This window comes from Electrophorus electricus, chromosome 16 (genome assembly GCF_013358815.1).
Source record: "Electrophorus electricus isolate fEleEle1 chromosome 16, fEleEle1.pri, whole genome shotgun sequence".
In the NCBI taxonomy this organism is placed as follows: domain Eukaryota; kingdom Metazoa; phylum Chordata; class Actinopteri; order Gymnotiformes; family Gymnotidae; genus Electrophorus; species Electrophorus electricus.
Window position 1 is genome coordinate 1,665,906 of NC_049550.1, and position 19,095 is coordinate 1,685,000.

The following is a 19,095-nucleotide window of genomic DNA, read 5'->3' on the forward strand; positions in this document are numbered from 1 at the left end:
ACCAGCCATGAAACATGATGCAAACAGGGCTTAAATATTGAACATAACTAGACATGTTATGTACTAGCTAGATATACAAATAGCTAGAAATGAGGAACAGGTGAAAGTAATGACAGGTGAGGAAAACCAAATGAGCGGCAGTGAAAACCTAACAAAGGAAAGACAAAGAAGTAAAGACAGGTGACAAGGAATCCATGCAGACAAAGACACTAGGAGGGACCAACCGTGACACCAGTCAGGGTCCTCTATTAAGCCATACTCATATTTCCAGCAAATATTAAGCATAATCAACTTAAGTAATGCCATAAGCAGGCAAGACCACCAAAAATATGTTTACATTCGATAAAAATTTACTTATGCATCCTTACCGTTACACACAAATCAAAGGTTTGACTCATTTTCCTTTGATTTGTTTCCCTTTTCTTTTCTCAGAGTGATTGAAAGTATATGACCCAGGTGAAATTAAAGTAAGAAAAACATACACCCCTTTAGTTCAGCTCATCTTAACAGTCTCCATTCATTCTTAATCTGACAATTTTTTTTATAATAAAATAACCAAAAAAAAACAATATTGTTGCAGGCCTGAAATGTGGCTTTGGTCTGCTGCAGCCTTAAACAAAATGGCTGCTTCTCCTCTGAGGGCAAAATCAACTTACGTGAACAATTACCACAGTTCTCACGGCTCATGAGAGGGTCTGCACAGTAGTCAGAGCAGACCAAGCCGTGTGCATAATGCCTTTGGAGTAAGATAGTTTATCAAGCCTTACCCCTGCTTTAGACCACTGGAATGGGCACAGCTGACTGTGGAAGCTGACTACTTTCCGAGTCCGTGGCGATTCATAATGGCAGAAGCTAGACTGCGATGACTGGCCTGCTATTCCACTCAAAAAAAGAAAAAAAAAACAATCCCTCAGCAAAACCCTTAACCATCAGTTGCACAAGTTGTATTTAGTCATAACTGTAAGTTGCAAAATTATGTAAATTTAAAAATATAAATGTAAATGGTGCTGATGACATTCCAGGGGTGCCCTCCAGCTTTATCCGTGTGCTCTGTGATGTAGGAGAATCAGCTCATGGAGGATCCTCAACTGGCACCAAGACATGATCAAGTAAAGAGTTTATTATGTTGCGTGTGGGCTTAAAAGCATTTTAAAAGAATGACTCTGCAACACTGTTTACATGGGAACAGACAGGCCTTGTCTGCCTGCCTGAGGGAAAAAAAGAGTGGTGAGTGCCTTCAAAAATATTTTATTCTTTTACATGTTCCTTACAGAATATTATCCAAGGTAGAGTTTCAAGTTATGTGCTTTATTTTAAAAAAATGGCCTTATTTTGGCCCAAGGACTGCACAAGTTTTAAAGTCTTTCTGATTTATTTCACAGGACAATTTAGTCTAGATGTTTATGCACAACAGGGCCTTGTATACAAGTGAAAACTAAAAAAAAAGAAGAACAAAGTAAAAAACCACACAGCAATGATTATTAATCCAACCTTAGAAAACACAACTTAACATGATCAAACATAGTCTAACATTATTTTATTTAAGATGCATTATCCACTGTTGATTTAACTGATCCCAAAGCTCTTTAATGAAAGTGATAACTGAAGAACAGTTTTTGCGAGGTTAGTTTGGCCGTACCTTACTAACATCTTTCCACACATGTGAGTAACGGATAATTTTCACATCATTGCTTTGAAATGGATCACACCACAGGTACTCAGGTGATAACAACTTGGTGGGTTTGTTGTAAAGAAAGTATTTGTTCAGGTGGGACTCTTCCTGCCACAGTGCCTCAATGGAATTAGCTTTGTCCATGTTCAGCCACAGATGGCAAGTTTTAGTGACTTTATACACCTCTCTCACAAGCCCACCAATCATCGCCCCACCATAGTAATAATCGCCCTCTCCATATGGGATGTAGGCCTGAGACTCGGGCCGGCGCTCATATGTGAATTGGTCACGTGACGCAGTGTAGAAAAGGTAATGTATGGCGGCTACTAGGTGACTCAGAGTCTCTGCCCCCCAGTGACCATAGAATTTTGTATCTACATCGAGGCAAAAAATGTAATCTGCCTTATTGACTAATTGGGTTTCAATTAGATTCATAATCATCTCCATCCTGCGTAGTGTGATCTCCTGCCAGCGGTCTGAGCCTGGAATTTTCAGTATAGTTATTCTACGGTCAGCACCCAGTGTTACCGTAGGAACTGCCTCTGGCTGGTCTGTAAAGATGTAATAATGCACACGGTACCCCAGCATAAAGTACTGCTCTGCTGACTCGAGGTAATCCTTCAGGAACTGCACATATCTGGGGTGGGGGAGAGGAACAAATATGTTTTATATTAACTGTATCAGTTCAGTCAAAAACCAGCACAAAGGTTTAGTAACTTTTATAAACTTTTAGTAAATCTATTGATGTTTTAATGTAAATGATTCAAAACAAATTATTTTTGGAATCATATATTTTTGTCCCATTTGAAGAATAAGAGGCAGGTATCCTTCTCTCTTCAGCTATTTGCATCTCACACTGTACATGGTCAAACATTCATGAAAAAAATGAGAGAATTGTGGTTATTTCTTATTCTTCCCATATTAAACCAACATAAAATAGGTCCACAGTGCTTAAACAGCACTTTCTCTGAATATGAATACTCTATTCACTCAGGGGCACCTTGAGATTGTGATAATTTGGTCTGCAAAAGCTTTAAAAACAGAGTACTTAACAACTAATAATAATTGTTACCCTTAAGCAGTTATGATTGAATCTTGCAGTAATTTAAAAATACTTCATGTTCAGTGAATACTCAGTGAGCCTGATGCACCATAGGGTTAACCAAATATAATTAATCATCTAGATATAAATAAAAGAGAAAATGTAAAATGAATAATGTAAAAATGTAATATGAATAAATGGAAGAGTAGAAGGTAAAGGGCAAATGTAATGAAATAACTGATTTTCACCAAATTCAGGGCTTGTCTGATCATTTTAGTCCGATTCAAATGATTTTGCAGACGGTGACTCACATTGGGGAAAAAAAAAAGTTTTTGACAACTGCTACTACTGTGTTTAAACTCCTAGCATGCGGCTCCACCATACGGCCTCCAGAAACATGAGGTGGAAAATTTGATGTTCACCTATTTACTTGGTGTGGAAGTTACATCTTCTAATTCATATGCTATGTAGAAGAGAATTATCTGGAGTAAAAAAAAAAACCCCTAAAATCTATGGAAAAACGCTTATTTAAGGAGCAACTCTAATTGCCGCTACAGATGTGTCATTGTTTACTAGCTCCATAAAAATCTAAAAGTTCCCTAATGTACTAGTGCCTTAAGGATCTCCTAAATTAATATAACTGTAAATTAATGTTTATATTCAAATTATTAATATAAATAATAGACACAAGTCTTGCAAACATATGATTATAGGCTTCTAGAAAATATACACAGTAGTGTCACACCCTGGTCGGCACCCAAGCAGGAATAAACACACACACACACACACACACACACACACACACACACACACACACACACACACACACACATACACACACATACACACACACACACAATCATAACAATCACCCTCAACAACCACTCCCCAGCTCCCAGTCACCACCCACAGCCACTCCATCACACCACCTTCTCTTTCAAGGAGTGATGGTCTCCGTCACACTGCCCCTTACCTTCGGGGAAGCGCACAAACCTGTGGGTGACACACCTGTCCACCTTTCATTCATGGTCACGCCCCTCACCAGGGGACTCTCACTTTACAAGCATGCCCAAAGGTGGTTTAGGGTAACCATGTTAAGATCCTGTGGGGCTTCCAAATACAGGCAGACAAAATGGTAATGGATAACTGACCTGACATAGTACTGGTGGCTAAACATCAGAAGAGGGCTGTAGTGATAGAAGTGGCAATCCTGAGTGATTGCAAAATCAGGAATATGGGGCACAAAAAGCTTGGGAAATACCAAGGGCTAAGAGAAAAGCTGGTAAAGATGTGGAAGCTGAAGGCAACAGTGGTTCAAATAGTAATCGGAGCATTAGGGGTTGTAACCCCCAAACTGGGAGAATGGCTCTAGCATATTCCAGGAAGAACAGGCAAGATCTCCATCCAAAAGAGTGCAGTACTGAGAAGAGCAAAGATACTATGCAGGACCCTGAAACTCCCAGGCCTCTGGTTGCCCGAGCTATAGAATATATTACACACACACACACACACACACACACACACACACACACACACACACACACATATATATATATATATATATATATATATATATATATATATATATATGGGTGGTTTTATTTTAGTTCATTTTAACAAACTACTCATGTAATTGATACCCTGTATATTGTCACGGGACACTCCCCCCCACCAGTCACATGGTATGGCCTGCCGCATGTAGGGGGTTCAGTCTTGTTTGTAGCCACACCCCCGTGAGGACACGCACCTGTACGGGGTTAATCTTTAGTGTTTGTTAGTCTATTTAAGTTAGTCTGTCAGTGCATTGCTCATTGTTTGTTTGTTAGTCAAAGCATATGTTAGCATCCATGTTTGTCTAGCCTGTGTTCATGTCACAATCTTTATTGTTAGTGTTGTGTGTTTATGTTCACTGTTAATGTCATGTGTGAGTTCCACCATTGTTTGTTACATGTTGTGTCATTAAATGTTTCACAGTGTCGAGGGAGTCTGTGCATCCTGCTTACAGTTAGTTAGGGTTAGAGTTAGAGTTTGTGCATCCTGTTCCAGCACTCGGGCAACGTTACAAAAATGGGTAATGTGAACTTCCCCTTTAAGCATCTCTTCAAATGCAGGACCTGGAATTATGTGCACGTGTTGAATTTACCAACAGCCTGTTCTGCAGGAATAGGAACAGGCTTTTAAATTTGATGAAATGTAGTTTCTGTTATAATAAGTGGAACAAATAATGATCTTGACAACTTTTTAAAACAACTGATTTGTTTACACTGTCTTGCCTCTGAAATCCTGTTGCAAAAGGCACAGCCTCAAGCTTAATCAACCAGTCCTTCTCTTTCTTTTCTTCAGGATTTCATTATGCAATTTTACTTCCTGCATTTTAACATTTATAGCTGCTGAGATGAACTTAGACTAACAATTGGTCAGCACTCCGGCCAGATATCTTTCATGTTTAGATCAACCTCCAGGAACCTGAAATATAACTTCATAAAGAACTTTATATCCTTTCTGCTTTATACATGAAATGTCCAGAAAAGTAATAATCACGTACTTGCCGACAGCAAAGACAGTGGTAGCCACCGTGATGTTCTGCGGTTTGTAGATGGCATCAAGGATATTCGTGTCAAATGTGCCTTCCCACACAACTGGAGCCAACCATGGTGTCACTGTAACAACGTCCTTACGGCTATTGGGCAAGCCAAGAAACACACAGAAAGAGAAATTATTCAGGAGTCTTAAAAGTCTGCAAACACGCAAATATGCATAACATCATGAATCATTTCATTGTTCCCATATTACTTCTGATCGTAACAATGAAATAATGTCATCAGTAATGAGAGAACCATTGGTAAGTACATATTACTTACCCCTCCAGTAAACTTGGAGTGTACAAAAGCCTAAAACACAATCAAACAAATAAAATGATTTGTTATTAAATAAAAATGTAATTATTAAAATTACAAAGGTTTTATGTTCTGGTTTTCCTAGCAATGTTCACCACATGGTTTTGTTTGGATTGTTACCTCTCCCCTTGTCTCATGTCCCATCGCTTTATTGTATTCATCTGTGTCTCATTTACTACTCAATTTGCTTGTGTATATATACCTCTTACTGTAGTTGGCTTTATCAATATTTTGGTGAATAAATGTGTAGTGATGAAACTGTGATCTGGTCAGGCACCAGGACTCCTCTGGCAACATGATGCTGAGCAACAAAGCTGTAAACAGGCTAGCTGATATCTTAACATGCTGGCCTGGATCTCTGACCCTTCCCCCTCTTCTTAGGTGCCATAAACAACAAAGACAAGTCTTACCAGCCTCTTTCCATCAGATTAAAACCCTTTTCTCATCCCACAGAGATATGTTTGCACATATATATGTTTCTCTTTCCCACTGATTCACATAGTAACAGCTTGTCATTTAACTTACTATAATGTTAACTGTCATGGTTCAAAGTGTTTTCAAAAAGGCCAGGAAATGATTAGATGATGAAAGACCAAGCAACCTAAAAGCTTACAATAAAATGGCAACAGAAGATCACCCAACTCAAGGATCAAATCTGTATTGTTAGAGTATAGAATCTTACATATTGGGCTAACACCACAACCCCAGACAAGGCCCAGGAGGCCCAAAGTGTACAGTAGGTACCAAGTCAACCATCAGGTAACACACAGAGCAAGGTTAAGTCAAAGGAGGAAAGGGAGATGTGTTTAATAACATGAGGAAATCAGGTCAAATGACCTCACTTCAATCTCTCTGATTTGCCTTTGAACAAGGTTAGACCTCAAAAAATAGGCTCTGTCTTCTCTCTCTTTCTTCATTCAGTATCATGTGAACATTTGGACAGTTAACAGCAAACAGCTGAAAATATTTTTTTTCTTAATTTAAGTAAAGGTATAATCTAAACTGACTTCTGATCACTGTTACTATGGTAATAGATTCCCTGCAGTTTTTTAAAGCAAGTTTGCAAAGGAGGGAACATGGCCTGAAGCAAAGGCGATAATTTCCTTCTTGTTAAGTAGCTAAGATGTTGGCACACATGGATGCAGTGGCTTGACACTCTCCCTTTCAGTGCTCTTTGTGTTTTTGTTTATGTCTGACCATCAACATTTTGTTGTGAGAATCCCACCTACACTTGCCAAGATCACCTGACCATCTGATTCCAGTGTACACTGGCTGTTATGAATGAATATCTTCACTCACACAGCAAGAGATGGCCAGATCAGCTCCCTGGGATTTCTACACTCACACAACATTCTGAAGATGGCCAGAACTTCCCAGCATGTTTCTGACCAACACCAGATCGACCAAAAAAATGGGCAAACTAAAGCTACTGATCTACACAAACAAACTCACAGAGAACTGTTGTATTCTGTTAAAAGAGACACAGCTACACTTACTTTTTCCTGACATAATCATTGAGCTAGCAGACCACACATCATTTCACTAAAAGAGACACAAAGATTCTGGTAACACAAGGGAGGGGGTTTGTGCATTTACATAAACAACTGGTGCACCAAAACCAAAATCATAGACAGACAATGTTCCTCTCATTTGGAGTCACTGATAGTCAAATACAGACCATTTCACCTTGTTCATGAGCTAGCATTGTCATAATAACAGCAATTTATATTTCACCGTATGCTAATGCTAGCATAGATTTAGGATAACTCTTCAGTGCTATAAACACACAACAAAGTATCTATCCAGAAGCAGCCCGTTTAATTGCTGTTGATTTTAACCATGCAGATTTAACCATGCAGATTTAAAGGAACTTGAAGAATGATATAATGGAAGCTAAAGCAGCCTACAAGAGAAATATTGAGGATGTCACACCGGGTGTAGCAGGGTATCCAACAACTTACCAACTACAAGACCAGCAACTGCATGACTGCTGATGGAAACTCCTGACTGGCAGAGGAATTCTTTCTTTGCTTGCTATGTGGTAAATGCAGTGAAGACAGAACCTCTACCAACCTCCACCAGTCACTTCCTCATTGTAGAGGACCAGCTCTCAGAAGTCTTCACAAAGATCTTCAACCTATTCTTGTCTAAATTCATCATCCCACCCTGTCTGAAGTCAACCACGATAATTCCACTACCGAAAAAAACTATCAGCCTTAACTACTACTATCTGGTTGTACTCACTCGATTCATTATGAAGTGATTTCAGTGCAGCCACAGTCCTGCACCTCATCAAAACCAACCTCCCACCCACCTTTGACCCATACCAGTTTGACTACAGAGTAAATAGGTCTACAAATGCCATCACCACTGCTCTTCACTCTGCAATATTCCACCTTGAACACCAGGGGAGCTTTAAAGACTTCAGCACTGAAGTCATACTGGGCAGACTGGTCACTAAACTCACTGACTTAGGAATTTCACCACCAATCTTCCACTGGATAAAGAACTTTCTGACCAACTGCCTTCAGAATGTCAGTATAGGCACCTACTTCTCCTTCACTTTGACGCTCAGCACTGGTGCACCATAGGACTGCGTTCTGAGTCCCCTTCTTTATGTCCTCTACACCTACGACTGTGACCAACACATTCCACAAACACAATCAACAAGTTTGTGGATGACATGACTGTGGTGGCACTTATTTCAGGAGTAGATGAGACAGCTTACAGGGTTGAAGTCCAAACACCCTTGACTCTTCTAAAACAAAGATCTCAAGACTTCATAGAACATAGTACAGACCCTGATTCACTGTACATCAACAAGGACAGTGTAGGGTGCCAACTGCTCACCAGCAGACAGGAGAGATATTTACAGAGTCATTTCTACTGTCCAGAAGATCATTGGCTGTTCACTTTTTTTCACTTTTAGACCACTGCTTTGATGCCTGTTTATTTTTATTTACATATGATACCAACGGCTCCATATTTATATATTCCTTTCACTTTAAAGAACATTTTTTAATATTATTTTTATATATCATTGTAATTATTACCTTCATTACGTGTTTTCAGCCACTGCCTTTCAACAATCTGGGATATGTACAATTTCTCAGTGCTATACCTCAGGTTTTTATTTTAGATTTATATTTCATTAAGCAGCTACACACAATCTAGATACATATTCTTTATATATTATCATACTTTTGTTACTTTAATTTTTTTAATATCTAGTGCTGTCTGATATATGTGAACTCCATTGGTATTGCCACTTAATTTTGTTGTACTTGATGCAATGAATAAAGCAATCAATCTATGTATATTTTTGATGGACTTTCATTCCAGTATAATGATTCCCAGTACACCAGTGCAATGCGGAAGTTCTGTCTCCTCTTCTATTTCTCCCTTTCTAACAAATCGCAGTGACATTTTTTTCTTTATTCTCCGTAAGAGAACCAAAATGGCAAATCATTCTTCCATCACGTATGCATGCATGCTTACGGGAACATGTGCACATGTACACACATTTGCTCTCCTCCACTTTTCCACAGAAACACACACACACACACACACACACACATTCACACACACACATGCATTCACACACACACACACACATTCACATACACACACGCATTCACACACACACACACACATTCACATACACACACACACACACAGGTGATAAACAGCTATTTATCATGTTTTACTGTAAATATACTTATTGTTGATGCTGATGTTTGTACAGACACTACTGGTACCAAGACGCTGGATGAGTCATCAGCTGAGATTAGCTAACATTTTATGTGAATAAGCATATCTTTTACACACACTGTAAAACACACGTCATCAGTTGAGGAGATTGGTTAAAATTCAACATGAACTATCAACCCTTTACTGAGCTGCCTCTGCAGTACCAGTCCAGAGATCAGAACAGTTGGGTCATGCTGGTGCCCCTCCACCTTCACATGCAAGTACAGACCCACAAACCCACCGCATGATCCAAAGGAGCCCCTCTGCCCACTTGAAGAGAAGGTTCCAACCTGATTGAACCCATTAAAGCATAATGCACATATCATGTGCACAGAGGTTGGCACTGGTAAGGTCACTGCAATTCTGGTCCGTCAGACTAAGATTACGGAGTAGTCTTTTTCTTCCATTCTACTGAGTAATCCATCCATTAATTCCCTCTTGACCCTGTGAGTTGATCAGCATTTGTTTTTGTTTTGTTTTGTTTTGATCATTATTGGCGCACCACAAATCTTGTTTGGTTTATTTTTGTTTTTGCTCATTTTGATTTATCATAATCCTCTTTTATTGAATTTGGTGTTTGTTAACTTAGTCCTCAGTCACTCTTAGCATTTAATGTATCTTACTATGTTATGTCTGATTAAACATTTATTAGTTGTAAAGTGTGGGGCTCATGAATGGTGTTTATAGTTCTTGGTAAATGATCAATGACTATGTTGCAGAACTTGCCATTTTAGTGAGCTTTGCCTGAATTAACATTTTTTAATTCAGCATACCTACAAAAACATGATGAAGCTCAAGGAGCTATCAAAACAGAACTAATCTGTTTTCACAGCAGTGGGGGTGAATACTTATCCAATCACAAGTGTGTGGATTGTTTTAAACTATATTGACTTTCCTCAGACTTAAATATTATAGACTATTTTGTGTAGATTCATGACTAAATTATTTTCAATTCCAGGTTGTAACATAACAAAATGTGAAAAAGCTCAAGGAAGGGATATATATATATATGTTTATTTAGCATTAATACTCTTGTATAGCTCCTACTTTGAGAAAGGATTTGGGCTGGGACGTAAAAATGGAGAGAAAAGCACAAATCTTGTACACTTATAGACTCCTTTTGGCACATATTGCATTCTAGGATGCTGGTAGCTTTCCATGTCATGTGCTTATGTGAGAGTAAAGACACTGAGTGTGATTATTGAAGACCAAATAAAAAGAAATTGGGAAGGACAAATTGCTCTTTATGAACTTACTCTTGACTGGTTTATGTTACATTCTTCTTTAAAAAGCTGATTTAGGACATTGTGATAAGATCTATGCGAGTATTGTGGCACAATGTGATACACAGACCAATTCAACTGTGTGTTCTTAAATAAACACTTACGTATTACAGTTCCTTGAGTGTGTTAGCATGTGTTTCCCCAGTTGTACATTTAGACTGAAAACAGAACAGATTATAATGAAGGACTCTCTCTCTCTCTCACTCACACACACACACACACACACACACACACACACACACACACACACACACACACACACACACACACACACACATAAACGCTGTCTCTCTGTATGTTTGTTCATGGGTTCTTACCATTGGACTCTTATTACATGGAATGCATATTAGTATAAGTATATGAACTGAGATTGTGTGTGGCACAGTTTATAGCTTACCTGAGCATGTCAGAGCAGTAGCCCAGGTAAATTACCCTGATGGGTAAAAAAGATAAACTTCAGATGACACATAATACATGTTTACAGACAAATAGATACTGAGGGAAAGTGCATCTTCACATCACAAGGTAGAAAAAAACTGTTAACATTAAATTAGATATCTAACAAAAGGCTAAAAAGAGATAAAAGCTCAGCTATCTTAAAAAATAGCGGTTATTCAGTAATAACGGTAGCCAACATTATACAATGTCCATTGCAAAACAAAGCAAAACAACAAACAAGGTTTGTTTTTATCTGAGCGGGATTACTTTTTTCATGTTGCCTGTCCCCTGGCAGCGTGATTTGCAGAGTGATGCCTAGCCATGTGATTTTGTTTTGGTGATTTTGTTTAGTTCCATATGTGCCTCATTAGCCTTTTTTTTTTTTTTTTTGGCTTTTGTACTTATACCCTGTGTTTGTTTTTTGTTTTTTTTTCCTTTCGTGTTGCTGGTCGTTTGCATTAAGCCTGTGTCTGGATTATGTCACGGTATGGCCCCTCCCCCAAAGTCTCCCCGTGTGTGTGCGTGTTCGTCTGCGTGGCCGCGCCCCCATGTGTTGTTATTGTGTGCGTGTCTAATTCTTTGTGCAAACTTTAACGTTGTCAATGTTTGATCCTGCGATAGCCTTAGAGCTACGTTGTCTTCTGTGTCGTTATTTGTATTACGTCTCCTCTTTGCATCCTACAAAGCCTCCCCGCGTTAAAGATTATGCTTTTGTCTTCCGTGTACTGCCTTGGGCCTGTTTCAGTATTAGCCTGTTCTGTGTTCGGTTCACTTCCTCTGGGTAAATCGTGTTTTGTGCTTTGTCTCTCTGTAGTCACATGGTCTGGTGTTGTTTCTTTATCTGAATGTGATATATAATATCTGATTCTGGATTTGCCCTCACTCTTCTCAGCATGTGTAATTTTAAATACATTTGATTTGGTTAATAGGAGTTTTGAAAGGAATCAAAAATGTTGTAGTTATCAATATTATTTTTGTTATTGATACAATAACAATTGTATAGGGTAACAATAACATACTGTTCTGAGTGTTTAGGAAAAAGAAGATTCATTCAACAAATGTTTTGAAGGCATCAAAATGCAGCAGTTACATACCCAACCATCACAGCTCCCACCAATACGACTAAAAACAGGTATTTATTCGATGGCATGTTGCAAATTTTCCTTCAGACCTGCAATAAATGAACAAGTACATTTAGAGCTTTTAGTCCTACCTGAGAGGCACGTTAGGCCATTATTCAAATTTACCTCTCTCACACACACACTATCAAACCTCTTACACACACTGTCATACTCTCTCACACACACTATCAAACCTCTTACACACACCATCATACTCTCACACACACACTATTAAACCTCTCACACACACCATCATACTCTCACACACACTATCAAACCTCTTACACACACCATCATACTCTCTCATACACACCATCATACTCTCTCACACATACTATCAAACCTCTTACACACACCATCATACTCTCTCACACATACTATCAAACCTCTTACACACACCATCATACTCTCACACACACACTATTAAACCTCTCACACACACCATCATACTCTCACACACACTATCAAACCTCTTACACATACCGTCATACTCTCTCACACACACTATCAAACCTCTTACACATACCGTCATACTCTCTCACACACACTATCAAACCTCTTACACACACCATCATACTCTCACACACACTATCAAACCTCTTACACACACTGTCATACTCTCTCATACACACCATCATACTCTCTCACACATACTATCAAACCTCTTACACACACTGTCATACTCTCTCACACACACTATCAAACCTCTTACACACACCATCATACTCTCACACACACACTATTAAACCTCTCACACACACCATCATACTCTCACACACACTATCAAACCTCTTACACACACTGTCATACTCTCTCATACACACCATCATACTCTCTCACACATACTATCAAACCTCTTACACACACCATCATACTCTCTCATACACACCATCATACTCTCTCACACATACTATCAAACCTCTTACACACACCATCATACTCTCTCACACATACTATCAAACCTCTTACACACACCATCATACTCTCACACACACTATTAAACCTCTCACACACACCATCATACTCTCACACACACTATCAAACCTCTTACACACACCATCATACTCTCTCATACACACCATCATACTCTCTCACACATACTATCAAACCTCTTACACACACCATCATACACAATTTCTTTATTTATTTCCTTTATTTTTCTCATTTTCCTTTCATTTCCCCCTCTATTGACATTTGTTAGGTAGTCTGTAGACTGGATCCAAATTATTTGTTTTATCCATTAATCAATAAACTTGTATTCAAGTTGGTCATTATAGAAATTATATTTAAAGCAATAGTATTCAGTCACTGTACAAAATATGAACTAATTAAAATTAGACTGATAAAACTTTAAACAGCTCCTCTTACTGCTAATTCAGAAGCACTTTGCTTGCAGAGTTGTTGCAAGACCTCTGTCCCATACAAGTTTAAGTTTAAGTTTGGTTTATTTGTTACATACATAGTCAAACACAGGATAACCCACAGTGAAATGGTGGAGAGTGCTCTGTCCAAACTGAGGAAAAAGAAAACAGGGGTGCATAGAGAAATATCTATTCTATATATGTACAAAAATATATTAACAATGTATGTACAATATATTTATATTATGTTTATATACACAATGTACAATGTATATGGTTGTGTATGTATGTACACAATGTACAGAATGTACAGATCCATTTGTAAAATGACATATTTACAGTTTTTATGTTGCATGGTGGAATAGAATATCTATATATATATATATATATATATACAGTTATGTTACATGGTGGTGGTGGTGGTCCCCACAGTTTATCAGTTTCCCTGATTCAGGGCCCGAATGGCCTGTAGGAAGAAGCTCCTCTTCAGTCTCTCTGTCTTCGTCTTCAGGGAGCAAAAGCGCCTCCCTGACCTCAACAGAGAGAAGAGCCTATTGTTGGGATGGGTGGGGTCCTTCACAATCCTCCTGGCCTTGGTCTGGCACCGCTTGTAGTAGATGGTCTGCAGGTCAGGAAGTTCCGTGTGAGTGATGCGCTCTGCTGAACGCACTACCCTTTGGAGTGCTTGTCTGTCCTGCTTGGTGCTATTCCCAAACCAGACTGTGATGTTCCCTGTGAGGATGCTCTCGATAGTGCAGGTGTAGAAGTTCCGCAGTACCTTGGAGGGCAGTCTGAAGTCTCTTAGCTGACGAGCCTTCTTTGCCAGGGAGTTGGTATGACGGGACCAGGATAGGTCCTGCGAGATGTGAACACCAAGGTACCTGAAACTATCTACTCTCTCCACCATGGTTCCACTGATCCTCACAGGTTGGTAGTGCCGCTCCTGCTTCTTGCTGCAATCCACGATCAGCTCCTTTGTCTTACTGACGTTTAGGAGGAGATTATTTTCCAGTTTTCCAGGTGTTTAATCTCCTCCAGGTAGGCCCTCTCATCGTTGTCCGAGATCAGGCCCATGACAACGGTGTCATCAGCAAACTTGACAATGATGGTGGAGCTGGAAGTGGCTGTGCAGTTGTAGGTGTAGAGTGAGTAGAGCAGGGGGCTTAGGACACAACCCTGAGGAGCTCCAGTGCTGAGGGTGAGGGTGGATGAGGCACAGTTGCCAACTCGTACCGATTGTGGTCTGTCTGTTAGGAAGTTGGAGATCCAGTCGCACAGGGATGTATGCAGTCCTAGATCCTCCAACTTAGTAGTGAGTAGGGAGTGGATGATAGTGTTAAATGCTGAACTGTAGTCGACAAACAGCATTTTAACATAATTTCCCCTCCCTTTGTCCAGGTGGGTCAGTGTGGTGTGGAGTAGATGTGCAATTGCATCATCAGTGGAGCGGTTGTGGCGGTATGCAAACTGCAGTGGGTCCATGGAGGCTGGCAGTGAAGATGTGATGAAATCTCTGACAAGCTTCTCAAAGCACTTCATCACGACTGATGTGAGGGCAACAGGGCGGTAGTCATTGAGGCCGGAGGGTCGAGGTTTCTTCGGAACGGGGACGATGGTGGATTGCTTGAAGCTGGATGGACGATACCGAGCGTCAGGGAGAGATTGAACACCCTGTTTCTCTGGATTTGGATCCTGCTGAAGGCTCATTACTGGCTCCTCCCTGCCAATCAAGATGGCCTATATATTGACCTGGCTGGAAGACTGAAGCTTCTTATTGTTCAGCTTCTTTAGTGCAGACTCTGCTTAGTAGTTGTAGTAGTAGTAGTTGTTGTTGTTGTTGTGCTGCTTAGCTTAGCTTCTTTGAACTTGTCTTTGTTACCCTTGTTAGCTTCCTTCATTATTGTATTTTTGTCTTCCCAGTCTCCTTGTGTATCCTGTCTTGCTGATTGTTTGTGTGGGCCCTGTGTGAGTTGTCCTTGGTGACTGTAAATACTTACTGTTTACTGGTTGTGGGGACTGGTGCCTGTTTGTTTGGGATTGGGTTCTGTGTCTTTTTTGGTTAGAGAGTAAGTGTAGAACTGTATAGCTTTGTTTGAGGGTAGATAGGTCTGTGTTAGACACTGGAGCCTTTCTGTCTTCAGGCACACAACACAAGGTCTCTGCTTATCAGCCATGATATGGCGGCTTGACCGCGAGCTGGTCACCCGAGGTCATCCGTTCCCACTTCTTGTCTCCTTTACCCCTCCCTTTCTCTCTCTCTCTCTCTCTCTCTCTCTCTCTCTCTCTCTCTCTCTCTCTCTAAGCACAGAAGTGGCTCATGGTGGGCACGGGAACAGCTCGTGGCTCATTCATGCAGAGAACATCTAATCTTTACTAACCTTGTCTCTTTCCTTTCTACGTAGATCCTTAGACATGCCTCGCTTTTCCCCATCACACATATATACTCTGTGTTTTCCTCATTAAAGTGAAACTCTCTTGATTCACTACCTTGGTGTCAGTGTCTCCTGACTATCCCGGATTGATCTGGCTACAGAGGGCAGAGGGTAACTTGGAGGAGATCGAACCTGAAGTTCTGGTCACTTTGAAGTTTCTAACAGTCTGGTGTTTATTTTGCAGTGTGGCTTTTCTTTATTGTTGGACTGTTCATTGGCACTCCAACCACTCCTGACAATTCACCAGTTTGTGTTATACTGATACTGTCAATTCAATACTTTTTCACCATTTATTCCATATTCCATTCATATTCAGTTTTTGTGTACATATTTCCTGTATTTTCTGTTTGTATCTTAATAATTGTAGATAGTTATTATACCATTGCTAAAACAACAAATCTAATTGTGGCCTAAGACTTTATATAATGTACATAGAGTACACTGCAGTTGCTAATCTGGAATCTTCTTTGGATTTATTTATATACATATATTCTGTCCATGGTGCGTTTAAGAGGCAGCTGACTTGAATGTAGTACCCTTTCCACATTCTTGTCCCCAGCACTTTTCAAAGCAAAATTAAGCCCTTGGTCACGTTCCATCATACGTTTTAGCTGGAGTTTAATAAACTTACCAAGCAGCTGTGTGTACATGCAGGCATAAACACATCTTTCCTCTTAAATGTTTATGAATAGATTGTGAACCTTTATGGTCTGTATGCTGGGTTGTAGGTGCCCTCACCATGACAAACTCACCACGGCATGGCTAAATAAAATTATTCTGAGTCTATTTGGTTCCATATTCCAAGTGTCTAGTGGTGTTAGTTGTAATTAATAATTCACCATTTACTCCTTTTGGTTACGCTTCCTGTGTGGCTAGTTGACATAATTTAAACGCAAGTGTTACATACTTCACTCATATTTACAGTTCTTTACTGCTTTTAAAGAGTAAAGAGTAAATAAGTTAAGAGTTAAGAGTAAATAAGAGGAAGTGAAGGTCATATTGACTTCTATATTTCACTTTTCTTGTTAAATTTTTCAAGATACATTGTTCTTTGAACTTTCATATTTCAAGTTAATGTGCACATTGTTACTTGTCACTGGGATTTTAAACTCTGTCCACTCAATTCTAACTCATTCATAAACCTATCTGGTTCAGTGACTCCTACAAACAAGTTTAATTATTTATTTGTTTCACTGTGAGTATTTGCTGAATTCACCCTATCATTTGATAGGGTGATTTCAGCTAATCTGGGACAATAGGTAATGTGTTGCTATAACAAAATCTAGTCAACAAAACTACTATAGGTTTAGCATGGATGTCATGTAATTGAAATCAAATGACTTCATGTAACTTGTGTCACAGGAAAGCGCAGGGCATGTCAATCAGAAGCTCCCTCGAGAATTGCATGACATGTTCACTGGCAGGTTTCTGACATGTTAAGAGCATAAATCTGTCATAAATAAGACAATGTTCCTAATTGTTACAAATTATGTTTGTGAGCTATTCAAGCAACAAAGTATATGTTGCTTATAAAAAATGTTGAAAAGCGTTTTAGTTTTTTCTTTCCAAACACATTTAGTTGTCCCACTTTATCAAATATGTTTGACAATGTAGGATAGTATGCTTTGGGTAATTTAGGACAGTCATTTATGTTCTTTAAAAGTTCAGGATATTGAAATGTAGGTATTTCCTCAAATTACATACCTACATACTAGCCTTAGGCTTCTAAGACTAATATAAATGTCGCAGATTATTAATTTCATACAGATATCTTTTTTTTTTTTGTTGGCATAAGCAACATTAATAGGTCTTGTATGTCTCCTCTGGGTGTGATATCTACATTTTGTCTTCTAGTGGGGTTAGAGAACATATAATGTTATAATGTTATAATGTGTTGCTTTCATGTGATAGATAGTGACAGATTTCAGAATAAGGTACATAATTCAAAACTGCCAAAAAATGTCCCAGCTATGTAAAATTACACTAATAAACAATAGAGAAATAAACACTACAGAAAAAAATAAACATCACATACCTGAAAACTGTTAGTTTTTCTCTGGGTTCAGTCAGTAGGTGTTCCAGATCATCAGGATCAAGATGGCTAGTTCCAAGCTGTAGGGGCAAACACTTAATGAATCTATAGTTCAGTGTCGAAGCTTCTCTAACAGCTCTCTAACAGCTCTCTAACACTTTGGCTCTCTTCTGAGTACAGATGGAATGATACAGATCTGATTTTTCTTCATGTCCCTTGTTTTTAGAAAGAAAAAACCAGCTGGACCAGATATTACTTACATTACAACACAGCTTTATACCTGAATTTGAAGGAAAAGTCTGTCCAACCGGCAGGCGTGCACCTATATGCAAATGTGTGCTGTACACTGAGGAATAGGAGGTCTAAATTGCCAAGTCTGTGTACCTGTGTGCGTTTAGAAGGCAGAATTGCCAACATGGAGCTGGCAGCATTAGGTCCTAAAAAATATAAATTGGTTTTATTGTCATTCCTTCTCACTACAAATGTTGATTAAGAACAGAAATACACACATAGGCGATATGGCTTAGCAGGTTGGATGTTGTCAGAGGATCAGATTATGTGTAGAAATTAAAGAGAGTGAAGGTTAACATCACATTCAGAGTGACTGGCAGCAGTGGGTAGTGTAGACAGCTGAATTAAGTTGGGTTTCAGTGTGTAAATGTCTGGCAGACTTGTTCAGTTGTCTGACTGCCTGGAGCAAATGAACATGGCCCAGAGTCTCCAATGTGAACAGTTTAGTAAAGCAAATGAGAACCAAACCAAACACAAAAGTGCACTAACCAGAACCAAAGATAACACCAGTAACAATGACTGACAGTCATACACAAACAAAAGCAAACAAAAGACAGCACTTGTGACACCACCTGTGTGGGGTGTGGCAAAAACCTTAAAAGACTAGGCAAGGGGAGGGGCACCCCGCCCCTCCGGCCAGCATCACAGTTTGAGGATGTAATTCAGACTGGTTTTTTGTTTTATGACCATGTTTCTTCTTAATGAGATGCTTTTCAAAGTTGTGTGATACACCAGTTACATGGTAAAATTAAACGTTATGTCCAGATATCAGAGAT

At 39.3% G+C, this 19,095-nt stretch overlaps 1 protein-coding gene across 1 annotated transcript; it reads right to left on the reverse strand.

Moving 5' to 3' along the window:
* Positions 1 to 1,624: 1,624 nt before the first annotated feature.
* Positions 1,625 to 5,748, reverse strand: LOC113567823 (globoside alpha-1,3-N-acetylgalactosaminyltransferase 1-like). The gene is made up of 4 exons (XM_035535075.1): positions 5,732 to 5,748; positions 5,576 to 5,605; positions 5,260 to 5,394; positions 1,625 to 2,309 (listed from the first exon to the last, which is right to left on the reverse strand). Exons 1-4 carry the CDS (start codon positions 5,746 to 5,748, stop codon positions 1,625 to 1,627), a joined length of 867 nt encoding a protein of 288 aa, XP_035390968.1.
* Between the last annotated feature and the right edge of the window lie 13,347 nt (positions 5,749 to 19,095).

Coding starts and splice junctions, on each gene's coding strand:
- LOC113567823 (XM_035535075.1), bottom strand. Junction 5,395..5,575: donor ACTCCAAGTTTACTGGAGGG/GTAAGTAATATG, acceptor CTTGCCCAATAG/CCGTAAGGACGTTGTTACAG. Junction 2,310..5,259: donor ACTGTCTTTGCTGTCGGCAA/GTACGTGATTAT, acceptor CCCCCACCCCAG/ATATGTGCAGTTCCTGAAGG.